This window comes from Herpailurus yagouaroundi, unplaced genomic scaffold (genome assembly GCF_014898765.1).
Source record: "Herpailurus yagouaroundi ecotype Mexico unplaced genomic scaffold, PumYag 195, whole genome shotgun sequence".
Classification (NCBI taxonomy): domain Eukaryota; kingdom Metazoa; phylum Chordata; class Mammalia; order Carnivora; family Felidae; genus Herpailurus; species Herpailurus yagouaroundi.
In genome coordinates, this window is record NW_024412426.1 from 9,738,482 (window position 1) to 9,758,019 (window position 19,538).

At 41.4% G+C, this 19,538-nt stretch overlaps 1 protein-coding gene across 5 annotated transcripts in view; it reads left to right on the plus strand.

The window, feature by feature from the left end:
* NPL (N-acetylneuraminate pyruvate lyase) overlaps positions 1-19,281 on the plus strand; it is a 37,943-nt gene extending 18,662 nt beyond the window's left edge. For 3 of the 5 annotated variants that reach the window (XM_040446540.1, XM_040446539.1, XM_040446542.1), the window contains 8 exons: positions 1,893-1,950; positions 7,057-7,132; positions 8,679-8,771; positions 9,493-9,641; positions 9,761-9,807; positions 12,398-12,482; positions 15,601-15,640; positions 18,689-19,281. In XM_040446540.1, the coding sequence (XP_040302474.1) occupies positions 1,893-1,950; positions 7,057-7,132; positions 8,679-8,771; positions 9,493-9,641; positions 9,761-9,807; positions 12,398-12,482; positions 15,601-15,640; positions 18,689-18,873 (733 nt within the window). In that variant the 3' untranslated portion in view covers positions 18,874-19,281. The remainder of the gene's footprint in view (positions 1-1,892; positions 1,951-7,056; positions 7,133-8,678; positions 8,772-9,492; positions 9,642-9,760; positions 9,808-12,397; positions 12,483-15,600; positions 15,641-18,688) is intronic. The other 2 variants (XM_040446541.1, XM_040446543.1) reach the window with 2 other exon arrangements.
* The last annotated feature ends 257 nt before the right edge of the window (positions 19,282-19,538 follow it).

Genomic DNA, 19,538 nt, shown 5'->3' on the forward strand with positions numbered 1-19,538 from the left:
GAAGGGGGGCAGTCTGTGTATGAAACATCTTTATTTCTGGTGTATTGGAAGTGAAGACATCTGCCAGGAACAAGGAGTTGGGCTGGAATATAGAGCTTGAGAGTAGTCCAGATTTGAAGTAGCCATTGCAGGGAATTGGAAGGGAAGTCCGTCGTGATGACCAGAAGGCTTTCTGGAGCCTTGTTCTCCTGCATTGGGAAATTACGAGTTGGTATCAAAGCCACAGGGTGGTTTTTTCTAGCAGCAACTAATAGCAGGATAGAAGGGAGGAAGGAATGTGTGACTTGTTTTAACCTAGGCCAGGAGAAGGGGTGTGAAAGGTTTGAGGAGGTCATGCGGACAAGCTACTGGTAAGAGTAGAGCACATCAGTCAGCCTTCCCTTCTTTTCGAGGGCTTTTCCTATAAAAATGCAAACCTGATCACATCACCTCTTTAGTGAGGCCCATTTCACCTGAGACCTAACAAGTCAAGAATCGCTGAGGACTCACTGATCGGGCCTAAACAAGAATGTGGTGTCTCCATCCCCTGAGGATGGCACATGAGTCATTCAGAAGCCCTCAGAAGAGTCACTGGGATGACTGGCCTCACAGCTGAGTTTTATTAACCCTCCCTGAGGACACCCGTCTCACTGTGGCCTCCGCCCACGGGGTCACATGGAGCACCTCCGAAGATGAATATTGGGGTCTCAGAGGAAACCTTTCTTATAAGAGGCCAAATTCTGAGGACTTACAAGACAGGGAAAAGCTTTATGCAGTGAATTCATTTCTCATATGGCTGGTTCCTGGCTGTACTCTTTGAAGAACCTCTTTATTTTTATCTCCAACCAAAAAATGTCTCAATTTTACACCTATCTCCAGGCACCTATCACCATCAAATACACCATCTAAAACAGCGCTTCATCAAAGATAGTATTCAAGTATCAATCGCGCTGGTCAGAGTGGCTAAAATGAACAAATCAGGAGACTATAGACACTGGCGATGATGTGGAGAAATGGGAACCCTCTTGCACTGCTGGTGGGAGTTCAACTGGTGTAGCCTCTCTGGAAAACAGTGTGGAGGTTCCTCAAAAAATTAAAAATAGAACTAGCCTATGACCCAGCAATAGCCCTGCTGCTAGGAATCTACCCAAAGGATGCAGGAGTGCTGATGCATAGGGGCACACGTACCCCAATGTTTATAGCAACACTTTCAACAATAGCCAAATTATGGAAAGAGCCTAAATGTCCATCAACTGACAAATGGATAAAGAAGACGTGGTTTATATATACAATGGAATACTACTTGGCAATGAGAAAGAATGAAATCTGGCCATTTGCAGCAATGTGAATGGAACTGGAAGGCATTATGCTGAGTGAAATAAGCCAGGGAGAGAAAGATAACCATATATTTTCACTCATACGTGGATCTTGAGAAACTTAACAGAAGACCATGGGGGAGGGGAAGGGGGAAAAAAAGTTACAGAGAGTGAGGGAGGCAAACCATAATAGACTCTTAAGGACTGAGAACAAACTAAGGGTAGATGGGGGTGGGGGAGAGGGGAAAGAGGATGATGGGCAGGGAGGAGGGCACTTGTTGGGATGAGCACTGGGTGTTGTATGGTAACCAATTTGACAATAAATTATATTTTAAAAAAATATCGATTAATCGGTTATTGGTTTCAAAATTCTGCTTCGTTGGACCTTAAATTTTATTTCCTGGACATTCTTTTTTTTTTAATCCTTTATTAGATTAGTTTTAAATAGACCACTATAGAATTTAATGGCTTTGAGATTGAGATTAGTGAGGCATTAGCCGACTTCCAGGATTAGTGAGACAGCACAAAGCAGGATAGTGCAGCCCTTCTGTGTTACTCTAAACTCCCAAGTGATGCAGCTTGTTTTCTCCTTTGCAGGCTTGATCAGGTAGTAATTCACGTAGGAGCACTGAGCTTGAAGGAGTCACAAGAACTGGTATGTATGGAGGTCCATCTGGGAGAGACCACTCAAGGGTCCTCCTTTTTCTCTTATTACTGGAGTACAGTTGACATGTACAATGTTATATTAATTTCAGTGAAATTCATATAGTGAGCTGATAATTGTATGCATTAGTCCGTGTTCACCAGGGTAAGTGTGGTCACCAGCTGTCATCATACATGGTTATTACAATATTATTGTCTATATTCCCTATGCTGTGCTTTTCATCTCTGTGACTTGTTTTACAATTGGAAGTTTGTACCCCTTAATCCTCTTCATCTATTTTGCCCATCCCCCCACTACCCTCTCCTCTGGCAACTACCAGTTTGTTCTCTTCATTTACGTATGTATTGTATATCTCTCTTTCTATTTTTTTGTTTATTCATTTCTTTTGTTTTTTAGATTCCACATAAGGGAAGGGGCTCCTTTTTTATGCTGAGGTTAAACTCAATACTGTTTTTGCTGTATATTGGACGCTGTCATGGGGAGTATGAGATGAGGGACCTCAGAGAGCTCACCATCCAGAAGCAGGCACAGAGCCATGATGAGAGTAGCCCGAGGTGATAACTCCTGTAGCAGAAGTCAGGGTGGGTATAGATGGAGCTAAGTTTGCGAGTCAGGAGAACTTGAGCGAACCTCAGCTTTCCCTCGGAAGCAAAGGGCAAAGCCATCTGCTGGGCATGAAGGAGATGGTAGATGGGGTTCAGGTGTGAAGAGCAGTTACCACCTCAGAGAATGGGAGAGAGAACTGAAACACAGGAAGACCGTCCCACCCATGTTCGAATCAGCATTATCTATAATGTAAAGAGGCAGAAGCAGCCCAAATGCCCATCAGTGGATAAATAGATAAAATGTGGTATAGGGGCGCCTGGGTGGCGCAGTCGGTTAAGCGTCCGACTTCAGCCAGGTCACGATCTCGCGGTCCGTGAGTTCGAGCCCCGCGTCAGGCTCTGGGCTGGTGGCTCGGAGCCTGGAGCCTGTTTCCTATTCTGTGTCTCCCTCTCTCTCTGCCCCTCCCCTGTTCATGCTCTGCCTCTCTCTGTCCCAAAAATAAATAAAAAACGTTGAAAAAAAAAATTAAAAAAAAAATGTGGTATAGACATACTATTAAAGGACAAAAAGGCAGCTGAGTAATTTAAAAGATCCAGCAGCATCCAATCTAGCAAATAGAAGGGAGCTCTGGGGGGCCTGGGTGGCTCAGTTGGTTAAGCATCTGACTCTTAATTTTGGCTCAAATCATGTCATGGTTCATGAGATCGAGCCCCACGTCAGGCTCTGTGCTGACACTGTGGAGCCTGTTTGGGATTCTCTCTCTCTCCCTCTCTCTCTCTCTGCCCCTCCCCCACTCTCCCATGTGCATGCATGCTCTCACTCTCTCAAAATAAGTACAGCTTAAAAAAAAAGTTCTTTCGAGCCTGGAAAAGGAAAGGGAGTGAAGAAAAGAAAATTATTAGCAAAGAACACATTGTTTTAAGCAAGGTCATCCTCCTAAGGGGAATGGAAGGGGCCTGGCAATAAATTTCCTCATGCTGACCAGGAAGTTCCATGTTGACAGTTTAAAGGTTACATTCCTGGGAAGATTGAAACTGCAGTCAGGTTATGTATTAAGTCTTGGTTTGCTGATGTGGGGCCTTAACATAAGTGACTCCATCTGGGTCCTGTGATTTTCTTTTTAACAATACAGTGGAATATTATTCAACCTTAAAAAGGAAGGAAATCTATCCTGTCACATGCTGTAATGTAGGTGAACCTCCTTGAGGACATTATGTTAAATAAGCCAGTCACTAGAAAACAAATACTATATGATTCTTCTTAAATGAGGTATCTAAAGTAGTCAAATTCATAAAAACAAAGTAGAATGGTGGCAGAGCCTGGAGCCTACTTCCATTTCTGTGTCTCCCTCTCTCTCTGCCCCTCCCCTGCTCACACTCTGTCTCTCTGTCTCAAAAATAAATAAAATATTTTAAAAAATTTTTAAATTAATAAAATTAAAAGAAAAGTTGTAGAGATATGTTTCATAACTGCTGAACTGTACACTTAAAAATGATTAAAGTGGTAAATTTTATGTATTTTGTCACAAAAAAAATTTTTTTTAAGTAACTTATATGCCCCACATTTGGCAGACTTGAACTCAAAACCCTGAGATTAGGAGTCACATGCTCTTCTGACTGAGCCAGCCAGGTACCCCTAATTAGTCAAATTTTTAAAAAGGATTGCCCAGTGGTGCTGAAAACCAACTGAAGCTGAGTCATAAATTTCTCATACCACCATTCAACTAGGTTATGGAAATTTCTTCCTAGGTACAGTCTTCAACCAGAACACAGGTTCAAGAACACAAACAATTGGATTGCTCTGGGTTTGAAGATTAGCAGATTAGATGGAGCAAAGGGTAGGAGTAGAAGGAGTCAAAGTTGCTGGCAGAAAAGTACATGACCTGGTGGCTCCAGGACTTTGTGAATTGGGTAAAAAAAGAAAGCTCAACAATGTTGCAGTGTTTACCAGAAGGCCTAGTACCTGGACCACTGCTAAATTAACCATGTTTTCAGAATTTATATATTCTAATTCCAAAGAGTCCAATGACTTGACCTGGCCTCAACATCTTCTTGATGCATTTTGTTTTTCCTATTACTGAATTTAGAAATGGAATGCATTATACATATTTGCAAAATTGCAGTTCAACACTCTTAGGCAAGCCACACAGGAAGACATATTGCTAGATGGTTGCTTAATAAGCCTAAAATCAGAAGTTGGAGACTTGATTTATCCTTCTTATTCTTGATAGGTCTTTCAGTTTAGGTAGTATCATGTAGGAAACCTTTTTTTTTCCCATCTCTTTTCAATTGCTTTCTTTCCCTATGTGTGACATAAATTTTAAAGTATTGTCATGTCATGACATGAAAACCGTCCTCTATTGGGCTAACCACTAGAAAAGTATAATCCTAGTATAGAAATAATCCCCTGCTATAGGGATAATCCCCTACTATGGGGATAATCTTACCAATGAGATGATAATTTTGTATCTGCTTAGCCATAACTCCATTGGATGGGGTTTGAATGGGCACTGCCATCAACTGTCTTTAGCTGTTTCCTTATTTCCAGCTAAGGTTACCCTTCTACTTCTTGCCCTAAACAGAGTGCTAAAACAAATTATTCAAATACATTACATTCCAACCCCATGTTAATGAAATTACACCCAATGTCACAATTGGTCTTTGGACTATATCCCAGTCTTCTTTTTGGCTCTCCTACTTCTGCAGAAAGCTAATCAGATCTATTAGGTATAGATATTAAAGTCTCAAAGGGGAGCGTGTTTCCATTTTAGGTAGTGGGACATGTTCTGAAGCAATCCGCAAGTCCCTGCTATGTGCTCAGCACCATGATTAACTGTGCACAAGAGTAAAATCTGACCCGTGCCCTCAGGGAACTCATTCTATTTGAGAACAGTCACTGTACACAACTCTCTTGCCATGTAGTAGACTTTAGGTACTCTACTTGAAATAGATAAGGATGTTTGAGGGCCCAGCAGAAGGGAATGTTGTTTTTCCTGGAGAAATCTGAGAAAACCTCAGAATAGTGGTACAGTGTATCTTCCTTTATGTGCATAATCTTTTTCTTCTCAACCATCCTCAACTTCATTCCCAATCCATAAATTAAAATTTTTAAATAAATTTAGAATAAATTTAAAAACATGACTATTAAAGCACTGGACAGGAAAGATAGCGTCATCCAATGGATCCAATGGAACACTAGAAGAGAAATTACACCTGCAAGTTTCTCTTTAATGAACCACTCATGTCTGCTGTAGTAAGGTTTTTTTGTACTGACAGAGTCTGAAGAACAATCAGATTAAATGCACAGGCCACCTCCAGCAGCGGTCTCTACTTGGCAATTTGGGATTTTCCTGGTAATGACATTTATCATTAAATTTGGCTTATTTTCTGTTCTCTAGTGGTGCATCAGTTGCATCACTTCAGGTGCTACTGTCAGTAGTTTGTTGCTACTCTCATTATCTAACTGAAGGTGCATATAATAAGTCACTTATTCCAAGTGATATTGTAATTTATAATAAATATGTATTTGGTCTTTGCTCAGCTTCTGGCACAGAGTTCCTAACACTCTTGGAATTCTCTGTGATGAGAGCAATAAAGATGTCTCTGGTTACATGAATGAGGTGGCTTTTAGAATGCAACTAATCGAGGGGCGCCTGGGTGGCTCTGTGGGTTAAGCATCCAACTTTGGTTCAGGTCATGATCTCATGCTCTGTGAGTTCGACCCCACATCGGGCTCTGTGCTGACAGCTCAGAGCCTGGAGCCTGCTTCAGATTCTGTGTCTCCCTCTCTCTCTCTGCCTCTCTCTCTCTCTCAAAAATAAGTAAACATTTAAAAAATTAAAAAGAATGCAACTAAGGATGAGGGCTGGTTGCCAGGAGAACCAACCACATGATTAGAGGGTTGGAACTTTCAGTCCTACTCGACCTCCACCCCTGGAGAGGGAGGGGGAACTGGAGGTTGAATCAGTCACCAGAGGTCAGTGATTTAATCAATGGTGCCTCTACGGGGAAGCCTCTATTAAAACCCAAAAAGGCAGGTTTCAGAGAGCTTCCATGTTGATGAACATGTGGCAATCTGGGGAGAGTGGTGCCCCGGTGCTGGGAGAAGATGTGGAAACCATAAGCCCTGTCTCTGTCCCTGATGCTATGCATCTCTTCCACCTGGCTGTTCCTGAGTAATATCCTCTTAACAATAAACCGGTGATCTAGTAAAGAAATAGTTTCTCTGAGTTCTGTGAGCTGCTCTAGCAAATTAATCAACCCAAGAAGGGAATCATTGGAACCCCCAGCCTGTAGCCAGTGAGCCAGAAACACAGGTGACAACCTGGGCTTCTGACTGGCATCTAAAGTTGGAGGAGGTGGAGTAGTCTTATAGGACTGAGCCCTTAACCTGTGGAATCTGATTCTGTCTCCAGGTAGATAGCATCAGAGTTGATAGAATTGTGGGACACACAGCTGGTATCAGAGAATTGCTTGCTGATGTGGGGAAACCCCACACCCACATATCAGAATTGTGACTAGACCCACAATGGTCTTATTTCTTCTTTTAAAGGCCCGACATGCAGCAGAAATAGGAGCCGATGGCATCGCTGTCATTGCGCCTTTCTTTCTCAAGCCATGGAACAAAGGTAAGTAGACAGTCCAAACACATGGCGCCTCACACGGGCCACTTCTTTTTGCCTTCATTCAAAATGGTTACACTGAACTCGTGAAAGTAAAGTTTTATGGACTGACAGTGTGCAGTTGCAGTAGTATACAGCAGTATACTTGGCCAGGATATTTGGCCTCCCTGGATCCATGTGAGAAAATACTCCTTTGAGAAGGGCTTCAACTCCTTTGCCAAACAATCTGATTGGGTCATCATCCACCAAGCCCCGTGTCAGCCTATAGGTGCCTGTTTGAGTCAGGTGTTCACTCCTAGTCCAGCCGGTTTTGCAGTGTCAGAGTAACATGGCAAAACATGGGACCGGTTTTCTCAAAACAGAGGAATATAAGTGATGGGCATCTTGAGAATACACGTTCTATTCAAGATTGAATGAGTAATGAATTTGAGGGAGATTTCACAGAAACATCCATTGTCTCCCAAAATAACAAGTTAATTGCTTTCTCCTTCTCTGCTTTCTCTATGGAAACTACTTGTGGTTTCCAAGTATACTGAGTCTTTTTAATCCTCCTGATTAACAAAGAAATGCAAATTTTGAAAAGATTGAAAACAGACAATCCATGATTGCATGCATGATTAAATAAATGCATAGCTAGGGAAGCCTGGGTGGCTCAGTCGGTTAAGCATCCGACTTAGGCTCAGGTCATGATCTCACAGTTGGTGAGTTGGAGCCCCCACTTGGGCTCTATGCTGACAGCTCAGAACCTGGAGCCTGCTTCAGATTCTCTCCCTCTCTCTGCCCCTCCCCTGCTTGTGCTCTATCTCTCTCAAAAATAAATAAATGTTAAAAAAAAAAAATTTTTTTTTAAATCTCTTTCCCACTAGCCAAAGTGCAAGCAAGACTGCTAGATTTATTTATCATCTGTAGTAATGTTGCAGTTGAAGCTCACAGTGGATGATGTAGGAAACTGCAACTTCTCAGTAAAGTAGAGTGAGTTCTCTTCTGCCATATCTGGATTTCTCCCCAAACAGGGAAAGAACCAGCCTCTGGTTGAATTATTGTGAGATATGCCTCTATTCTTATAACTTCCCTCTTTAAGCAAATGTTGTTTACCTCTTTGTTGTAGAATTTTCTCAGTTAAAACTTGATGATTCTGATCCTAATGCAGATTCCTTGTTGTTCCCTGACCACGTTTAACCCTTGTGGGGAAAGAGCATAAAAGTCTTCTTGATGGGCTTCTGGCTTTTATGAGAGTATTTCATGATCTTCTCTTAATACCTGGGAGGGTTTGTACCAGTTTTTTAATAGTATTTTAGTATGGTACGAAAGTGATCATCTTATTTTGGCCTTTCTCCAGAAAGGAAAATAAAACTTTGAATGGAACAAGCTGCAATGACATTGCCGTAACAATCTCAGGGATGGTAAAAGTGATCAAGAATTTTCAGCTGCTGAGAGGGATGGTTGCATTTCATTAAATGGTTCTTTTTTGTGTGTGTGTGTGTTTTTTAGCAGGGAAAGCCAGCGTTTTATATGCTTGTTCACACCACGGCTTTTCCTGCTCTTCTTTCAGATGTCTTGATTAATTTCCTAAAGGAGGTGGCTGCTGCGGCCCCAGCATTGCCATTTTATTACTATCACATTCCTGCCTTGACGGGGGTAAAGAGTAAGTGTGGCCTCTTTCAATGTTTCTGTCCCTCCATCCCATATCTTACCCTGTTTCACTAAGAAAACTCCCACTCCATCCCACTCCACCCCACATCATCAAAGCATAATATTGTTGACCAGACAGTTCCAGTTGATCCACAATAAGTCAGTGTTATCCATCGTTGACACTTCCTTATAATGGAAGTTTTTAAGTGTGAAAGACGAGCTGACACGTAGGCACTTCTAGCAGATATGTTGTGTCTATCGCACACACCCCTGCTTCTTATATGAGAAGACACAAGCCTGTAAGACCCTCAAGGAGAAAGACTGTGTCTACCATGTCCTCTACCATATTCTCAGTGCGGTAGGTACTGAGGTACCCTGAGCCCTCCTCACTTCTCTCCTGGCTTTTCTCTTATCGTTACTATGCTTCTCCAACAAGGAGATTGTTACAATTAGATGACATTTCTTAGGGGCTTATTTTTTAGATTTCATTCCTTTCTACTTCCTTAAAAGAAAAAAGTAGAAGTTGCGCCTTGGAAACATGCACGTGTTGTCTTCAAAGAACAGAAGGTTTGGGGCTGTAATTTGACAAGTGTACAGGAACTACTAGGTGAGGGTGCGTGATGTCCAGCTGAGAACAGGTCTGGCACTCTGTGCAGATGCAGGGGGACCTACAAGACGCGGTTTGGCATCTTCTGGAGTGTGCAGATTAGTGAGGCATTGACTGTTTTGAGCAGTTCGTGCTGAGGAATTGCTGGACGGGATTCAGGAGAAGATCCCCACCTTCCAAGGGCTGAAGTTCAGTGACACAGATCTCTTAGACTTCGGGCAATGTGTTGATCAGAATCGCGAGCGGCAGTTTGCTTTCCTTTTTGGGGTGGATGAGGTAAGTCGCTCACTTGTCAGGTTAGTTGCCCTCTGGAACCATTTATAAAGCTATAGAGCAGCAGCCTCTCGCTTTCTCTTGTTCATAAAAGCGAATACTCTGTGTCTGTTTTTGACTAGCAACTACTGAGTGCTCTGGTGATGGGAGCGACGGGAGCGGTGGGCAGGTAAGCATGACGCATTTTTCCCAACAGTTATAAATGTCAAGTCCCCCAGGGAGAGGTAGTCACCACCTAATTGGTTATACTTCTTGTACAGACACCGTTTTTAATACAAATTGCCTTTCTTTCCCCCAGTCTTTCAGTACAAAGGAATTAAGTAGGGCATAGCAGTTTGTTAGCAACCCAATCATTGTCCCTATAAGCCTCTGCTGCAATCAGAGGTGAGGCACCAGAGCCAAGAGCATGCACAGAACCCGTCAGAAATTATTTAGTTACTAGTAACAGAAACCCATTCAAAGGAGCTAATGTAGACAAAGATAAGGTATAAACTACTGGAAAATTACATAAAACTCAAGAGGAGGAAGTGCAGCCAGGCCTCAGAGAAGATGAGAACCCAGAACTGCAAATCTCTCAGCAGCCACAGCAGAGCACTCTCCTGTCTATGGCCCTCTGGAGACTCTCACCCCTGTGTCTCTCTGCGCACCCCTCTATTTCCCCTCTGGCTCTGCACGTGGGCTTGCTGTGCGTCAGCATGTGCACATGGCCAATCGTGGCTGCCCAAGCATGGCACCTCAGGGTGTCACCAGATCGCACCTCCTGTTCAGTTTGCCTGAAGTCCAGTCACCTGCAGCCAAGAAAGTAGAATTATGTTGCCTACTTAGACAGGCTAGGGAAGGCAGGAAATTCGATTAGCATGTCCACTGCACATGGTAACCTAATTTATTAGAAAAGTGCCTACAAGGGATTGATTGAAATAATTTGTATTCACTGAAAGTACATTTCCTCCCTATAGGAAAAGTGTAGGGAGAAGCAAAGTAATATTGATAACATGTCTTGGTGAGTGTGGCTTTGATGAAGAATAATTAAGTTGGGAGCTCCTGGGTGGCTTAGTCGTTTAAGCATCCGACTCTCGATTTCAGCTCAGGTCATGATCTCATGGTTTCATGAGTTTGAGCCCCATGACAGGCTCTGTGCTGACAGTGCAGATCCTGCTTAGGATTCTCTGTCTCCCTCTCTCTCTCTGCCCCTACCCCACTCGCGATGTCTGTCTGTCTGTCTCTCTCTCTCTCTGTCTCTCTCAAATAAATAAATAAATAAATAAATAACTTAAAAATTTATTTAAAAGGAAAGAATAATTAAGTTGGATAATTTAATGGCTTATTCACCAAGTCAGGATGGCCAGAAATATCCATTGTCACTACAGGGACATTTCTGCCAAGGAGACCTGAATGCCTGGATATGCTGGCTGTGAAATTCTTACTTTTTTCCGCTGTAAATTCTTACTTTTTTGACTTTTGTTTTTTTGGGCCCCCATTTGGCATTTTTAATTCTGTCAACATAATCTGGAGGCAAAGTACATTTGGTTAGACTTTATTTCTTCTTCACTATAATCACATTCTCTCTAACCAAATATGCCTAAGACCCCTGGGATTTGAATTTTAATATTCTGAAACTCCCCTGACGTTCACGTACATATCGTGACCTAGAAGTGTTCCACATCTGTAAGTGACTTATCTCAGCTATTATGTTTTATTTTTCCTTACTTTATGACCAGAAGGTAATGTGGAACTTCACATTCTTGGAATCCCTTGCTGCTCATTCCAGGGTCTACATATATGAAGTACCAACAACATTCTGTTCTTCATATACCAAGATAAATATATTTTTCTGATACTGACTTAACTCTATGAGAAGTTGCTCGACACTGGGGAAGCATCCTTGTTAAGAATTTCTGTAAACATCTACCTTGCCGATTTCTCTAAAAATTCAGTGATTAGTCTAAGATATTTGTCTTTATTGGTAGCTAGAGACTTTTTTTTTTCCAGCCTACACTCTATCAGATCAAAGGACTTATTCTCACTTTTATGTTTGCTGAATTGTAATAGATGGTGGTGTGAGGTGGTGAAAGCCTTTGCCACAACTCTGTAGCCTTCTTTAAGCCGGAGTTTTTTCACAGTGAAACAGAAGCCAGGCTTACCCTGCAGGGCTTTGAGAGGATTAGACATGATTTATGTCATGCACCTGGAACACAATAGACAGTAAATGATCTCTTGTTTTATTATCTTTATTAACATTATTATTAGAAACTAGCTTCTAGATAATATATGAATTAAGCATATTTATTACAGGTAGTGTATAAACTGGGCAGAGAATTTAGACAATCTGCTGGGATTTGCCCCATTCACCCAGTTCTTCAGCATAAGACTTCAAGGCCTCAGCTCAGATGCTATATTTTATCCACAGCTCTTGGCTAGCATTGTGCCTGCACATGTGCCCTGAGGCAGGTGTTGGCCTCATTTACTCCCTACAAAATACACTAACTCCATCTCTCACTTTTTTCCTTTTTCTTCTAACTTTATCATTTTCCATTTTTCTTCCTTTTCTTTATCCCCTTTGGTGTTCTGTGCCTCCTCTTGGCACTGCTTAGTGTTGCTACAAAACTCAGAACTGAAGACACCTGATCTCTAATAGATTAGGGCCAAAAAATACACTTCTGGAAGGCCTGGTATATTTTTCCCTTTTAAGCATCAAAGGGATTGGAAGAACCTCTCCTGCTGAGTTATTGATCTTGCAGTGTATACTGTTTTCTTTCTAGTACCTATAACTACCTGGGAAAAAAGACAAACCAGATGTTGGAGGCTTTTGAACGAAAGGACTTCTCTTCAGCCCTGAACCATCAGGTTAACTTGATTTTCCCTTCATATAAATCACAGCCACTTTTCTTTCCACTGGATAATTCTTATTCTTTCTCATCAGCACTCCTACCTTACCTGCCCTTGTTAAAATTGCCCAGCTGCCTCTCTCTTCATTTTCCTTCTGCTTCTTACCTGTTCTTGTTTAAAACCAAACCTGTCCCCATTGTCTGTGTTCCCTGCAAGCTAATCAGGACCGTCCCTGTACGGGAATGATCTCTCTCTGTTCCTCCTACAAACGATCTTTTACTCTATGTTCAAAGTATTTTTGTGAGTATGAAATAACAGTGATAGATTTCTGGGGAAAATGTGACCAAATGCTGTCCCCTTGAGGACCTGACACCCAAGTCTCCAGAGTTTATGAAGAAGCTGTGAAGCTGGTAACCCCAAAATGGGAAGACTTGAGCTGAAGTCAGAGCCAGTCAGTCACCTTCACTTGCAGTGTGCTGAGAACTGGTGGAAGCATCCACCAGGCAGAAACAAGAGCCTAGTGAGTGATCTAAAAGGAGACACTGGCTTTGAACTAAGAAGAGAAAAGCAGCAGGAGATGATGCTTTACAGGGAGGAACCCGGGGGGGATAGTGGCCACTGTTAAAGCTACATGGAGGACAGGCCAGCTGTCCAGAGAATGAAGAGACTCCTGAAGGGCAGAACCAATCTCGCAGCTGGGTAATATGTGTACTCGACACAAGTGGAATGGGATGGAAAGAAAGAACGTAGGCACAAGAGAAGGACTTGGCCTCCGAAATAGTAAATAATCAAAGTGACTGAGTGGAGTATAATAAAGTGACGGAGTAGAGTATCCCAAGAAAATAAGCTGAATGAAAGGAATAGGCAAGATCAGAGCAGGTGCTCAGTCCCAATAAGATTCAGATAAGGAATCTTTTTTAACAAGACAGGCTGCCTTTCGGGAAATTAGAGATTATAGAGCAGAAGTGCAGAACATCCTGGAGGTTAGAGGGGGAGGGGGTGACCTGAGCTCCAAGTCAGAGAGAATGTGAAGTAGCAGTTGCCAGGAATGATTAATTCCCCACCTTTTAGACCTGAACATTGAGCGATCCTAAATCTACTTCCTATTTCAAGTTTAAATAGCTGATTTAATAGTTGCCTTTGTTCAGCCTCAGATCACGTGAAGCTGAGAACAAGAACAGGGTAGGGACTTAGGAAGCTTTGCCAACTAAACCAAACATTGACAAGACTTTGGTTTAAATTAAGATAAGAAGTCTGAATTGTGCAGACTTTGCCTTTTTTTTTTTTTTTTTTGCACCAATGGTTATTTTCTTTTTCCTTAGTTTCCCAGTGAAAGTTATTTCTGAAAATTCCAATCTGTTCTAAGCTGAATGACAGGGAAACCATATGATGGAGTAGACAGTAAAACAGCTGTGATAGGAGCCCTTCCATTTAGTGGTTTCTTTCATTGACTGGTCCGGTTTCCATCTCTTTCTTTTCCCCCATTAGTCCCACTCAAAATAGTATTGGTAAGGAATTTAGTTTACCACATTCTCTGTTTTATTCTTATAGAAGGCTAGTGTGAGTGGGTCTCATTTACTCATTTATTTATATGCCAAGGTCTGGGCCAAGTGCATAACTTCATTAATACTGGTCTTTGCTCTAAGGGAATATATAATCAAGTGAAGAAGCAAAAAGTTAGGGCAGAATTTATTCATTCTAATGGACTTAAATGCCATCTGTTATATTTACATAAGTGAAATGACGCGTACAGAGATGTTCCGTACAACCTTGTTTATAATACCAAAAGATGGAAACAACCCAAATATCCATCCATAAGGAAATGGTTAAATGCATTGTGTTTGAGTTACACAATGGAATTCTATGCAGCCCTTAAAAGGGTGAAATAGTTTTCTATGTACAGGCCTGGAAATATTCCATGATATATTAAATGTAAAAAAGCAGCAGGGTATAGAGTCATGAATGTGATGTGCTACAGTTTGTGTGAGAGGGAGAAAAGAACATAAATACATACGTGTTTGTAAGGTTCTGGGTGTTAAAATTTCATTCTGCACAGAATTTTCTGTTACTAGACCATATACAGTTGATGAAAACAACATAAGAGTAAAATGTTACTGAAAAGGCATCTCTTCATGAGACGGATGGAGTCTTTTTCTTATGAATTAGTTCACAAATTCTTGGATGAATATTACTTAATGCTAGCATGAGTTTAATTTCAGCATCGATATTATTTCTGGTTTTTGTTTTTAGAGAAATGAGTGCTGCGAAACCCTGTAGGAATGGAAGAAATTTTGTTACAGCGAAGTCACTCAATTCTTTGAACAGTTTTTGAGTCATGTTAAAAATCACAGAATGCTTTAGTGATTTTCACTAACAGCCTGGGTAGCAACATTGAAAATATTGTTGAAAGCAAGAAGTTGAAAGCCCTATGGTTTTTTAGAGGACTCGTTACCCATTAATTAGAGGAGTCGTTTTGTCACTTTGTCAGTGCCAATACCAGTATTTTGATCTGCTCCTTTATTTGGTTCCCAGAGGTGTCCCAAGGCAGTGATATGGGAGGTATGTCTTTATTTTTTTCAAAAGTGGGAGAAAAAGGACTATGAAAAGGAAATACAAAAGGACAACCTGTAGCTGTATTACATGCGAATTCTCCACCTCATCAGTTTTAGAAAATAGCATTTATGGATGTTGAGGATCTAGAAATTATTTATCCCCATAAATCTTAGCCTTGGCTAAATGTCCCTTAGGTATCTTGGAAAGAAAGTGCCCCAGAGGTTAGTGTACCCCAGTTTGAGAACAGCCACAATAGCTGATAGTTTAGCTATGCAAGCTAGATGAATAAAGGGTGCCTGCCCCCATCTTAGCTCTAGCCTACAATTCTATCTTTGGCACTTCTTTTCTGCAAGAGCCCTTTTAATAAAGCTTATGTATGTGAAAAGATCCTACCTTCTCCTGGGTGGATCTCAACCCCAACCTCACTTGGCTGTTTTTTTCCACTCTGACAGGCCTTCAGACAACTAGGGTGTGTGGGCTTTTTAGTTTGGGGTTTCTGTCCTTTGACTTCCAAAATTTCTAAATTGTTATCACAGCTTAGTAATACTGACTATAGATTTGTGTTTTTCTTTTTTCTTTCCAGTTTTGCATTCAGAGATTTATCAACTTTGTGCTCAAACTTGGTAAGTTTTCTGCTTTGCCTGCTATGAGTGTAAAGGAAATGGAACACCATCACTGTGAGGGTTCAACAAGGACACCTTTAAAAAAAATTTTTTTGATGTTTATTTTTGAGGGGCAGAGAGAAAGGGAGAGAGAATCTGAAGCAGGCTCTGTGCTGTTGGTGCAAAACGCAGTGTAGGGCTCGAACCCACCAAATGTTGGATCGTGACCTATGCTGAAGTCGGACACTCAGTCAGCTGAGCCACCCAGGCTCCCCCAACAAGGACACTTCTTCCTGTTCCGTTGCAAGCCGAGTTTTATTTCCAATACTAGCTTTAAGGCCAACCCTATACAATGGTGAAGTAAACCTACTTGGAGGGTCTTTGGCACCCTTCCACAAATCTCAATCCTCCATTTTATCACTTTGTTTGCCTCCCCCGCCTCTGCACACCATTTTTTTTATCCTTTTCTCCCTCCATCCTGCCGTTGCTCATTAAAATTCTACCACACAGATTTCAGCCCGAGGGCTTGGTGGGGGAAGGCAGTCTGAACACAGACCTTACTAAATTGTGAATGACTGACAGCTCTCCCAAGAGTATTTGCAATGTAAAGAGAGTTTATTAACATAAGTAAGCTCAGATGATGGAGGTTTGGATAATAGGACAGAGTAGAATTTGAGGGAAATACAGTGAATTTGCATAGAGAAACCTCCTCACAATCTCCTAAATCTTATCCTGTGACAAATGCCACCATTTAGTCCACCTCTTGAGGAGGTTGGCCCTTTCTGAGAACTTGGGTCGAGTCCAGGAAAAGTTTTAGGTTTGTTCTTGGCAGACCTCCCACCTCCCTTTCAGAGCCTTTTGTCTTCTGGCGACTCCTCCAGAGCTCCAAGCACCTATCACATGGAGCACCTCATTCCTGCAAGGTCCTCCACTAGCTGTCTTCATCCTTCGAAGATGCTGTTTCCCATTCGCTCTTCCACTTCCATGATTGTTGTCCTATTTATGTGCCACAAGTACTGTATTATTCCCTTGTCCTACCTAAGCCATACTTTTCACAAAATTGTGGGTTTGGTGTGGTAGGTGTGTATGTTCCTAAGGTACATTTAAATAAATATTAAACTATTAAAACTAGAGCTAAAAGTGTGCTTGTGTACATATAAGATTGTCTAGCAGTGACACTGCAACATTTCTGCCACATAGAGCTCTAACGTACTAGCTGATACTCTTGCCAGAATATATGCATTTTTTTTTAAGTTTATTTCATAAGAGAGAGAGAGAGAGAGAGAGAAGGGGAAAGAGAGAATCCCAAGCAGGCTCCATGCCGTTAGCAGAGAGCCCGTTGTGGGACTTGAACTCACAAACTGTGAGATCCTGACCTGAACTGAAATCGAGTCAAACACTTGATGGACTGAGCCACCCAGGTGCCCCCAGAATATTTGCGTTTTGAATGTGGACTCTTGAAGATAATTTTTATGATTTAAGAGAACACATCTTTAAAGAAATCATTTCAGACTTCTTTGGCAGGTTGGAGCTTTCGTGATTTAGTCAAGGAGAGACTATCTTAATAAATTTGTAGTCTACAGGGCACCCGGGTGATTCAGTTGGTTGAGCATCCGCGTCAGCTCAGGTCATGATCTCGTGGTTTCTGAGTTCAAGCCCCACATCGGGCTTGCTGCTGCTGTATGTGCAGAGCCTGCTTCAGATTCTGTCCCCCTCTCTCTGCTCCTCCCCCACTTGCACTCTCAAAAAATAAATGCTTAAAATAAATAAATAAATAAACTTGTAGTCTTACTATGAGGGTAGCTCCCTATTCCACCATTTGTAATAAGCCTGGGGGGGCCATTTTGCATTCATCAAACTATACTGTATCTTTGGTCATGTTAGTATTTTCCTTCTCAATGTTCAATTAGTTAACTTAGCAAAAGAAAGTTATGTTTCATACCCTAGATCCAAAAATGGTAGCTGATTAAAACAAATATCTGGCTGTGCTGTATTGTTTCCTTAGATCCGCCTTCAAAATCCCTAATTCTATGTTTAGCTCTGTTTTCTACTATTTCATTTCACTGAATGTAAATTTTTCATTTCTAGTATTTCTTTTTGTTTTTTTCCCCCAGATATTTCTGTATCATCAATTCTCAGGATGTAAGATTTGTCAGTTAAGCATTTGCTAGCTCTTGTGTGACTTCTTTTTCTCATGTATTTTGTAAATTTTAATTCTGAATTTGTCTTCAGAGACTTGTTTTCTGGAGAATCCACTGTGCTCTAGTTTATAAGGTGTCGTAACAAGTGGTTTTACATTTGCCTCTGTTGGAGCTTTTACCAATTCTAACCAGTTTTTAGGTTAATTTCTTAATCCAGTTCTTACACCAAGTACCTAATGCAAATGTGGACTCAGTGTTCATATATGGCAGAAACTTGGGGTTTCTTTCATATGATCTTCTTCCATCCACAACCGTGGTGGAAATGAAGCTTCCTTGCCTCTCTTATGCCGAGGCCGGCAGGCTGGCTCCCAGTTTCACACAGGGAGTTTAATTCAACCCCCTCTATGCACAGACCCAAGACTTCTTCTTGGATTCCTGACCAGCTTTATAACACCAGCTCTAAAACAGCAGCATCTTAAATAGTGCGTTTCTCAGGGACTTCTTAGATTTACTTGAACTAAATTCTGTCTTAGCGATGAAGTCCTATCATTCGATCCATGGCAGTATATCCCTGAATCAGATTATCCTCCTGGACCAGTTGGCTTCAGCAACTCCTCACCACACTGACTTCCCTCTTCCCGATACCTTTGGTCCCTCCTTGTTTCTGAGGTTGACTTTGAGTCTTCCTTTGTTTTGTTTTACTGTTTGCCAAGTTGTTTAAAATATTCCATCTTTTCTATGTGTTTGAGACAGGAAGAGGAATTTCCTGTGTCTGCTAAGTCTGCCATAGTGACCGGAAATGTTCCCCTCTTTTATTCCCACCTTATCCTGTCATTGAAGTCACTGTAAGAATGTGATCTCGCTTTGAGATGTTTGTGGCAAAGTGGACAGTCCCAGTCACATTTCCTCATTTGTTTTTCTTATCTAGGTTTTGGAGTGTCACAGACGAAAGCCATCATGACTCTGGTTTCTGGGATTCCAATGGGCCCACCCCGGCCTCCCCTGCAGAGAGCTTCCAGAGAGTTTATTGATGAAGCCAAAGCTAGTCTGGAGAGCCTGGATTTCCTTTCTTCCACTGATTTAAAGGATGGAAACTTGGAATCCTGTAGCTAAGGCCTTTCTATCAAATCAGAGTGTGTACCTTGAATACTGCATTCATTTCTCAAGGGCTTTTTAAATGAACTTGAACTAAACACTTTTCTAACAAATGAAATCTCACCTCAATCGACAAGTATTTAAGTACATTCTGTGATCCTAAAATGTTTAATTTTTGTGAAGGGGCAAAAACCCTAAATGGGGTCATGAACCCTAAATCATTCAATATTTCACAACATTTTTGTGGAGAAATTTCTGCTTATATGGATGAAATGGAATCAAGAGGAAAATTATAAGTGATTCATTCCACTTGCCTTTAGGAGCTCCCATTATCTTGATTTCTGATTCTTAATCCTATTTTAAAATTTTCTAGTTTTAAACCCCTATAATGTACTTTCATTTTAATAAATATTCATTTGGAATCTAGGACAGTTCTGAGCTACTGCATTTAGGCGGGTACACTTACTTCAATACCAAATTACAACATGACTCAACTTTACACAACTATTAACACACCAGCTCACTTTGCTGCTCAGTCTAACTCTAGACTATCTGCTTTCAGATTAACTGTGATGTCACAGTTTTCCCCCCAAACATTGGGTTATATGGAAACTTGCTTGACCACTAAAGGGCCCATGAGAGTGCTTTTCACAGAACCAAGAAAAGGCCCTCCCCAAAGATGA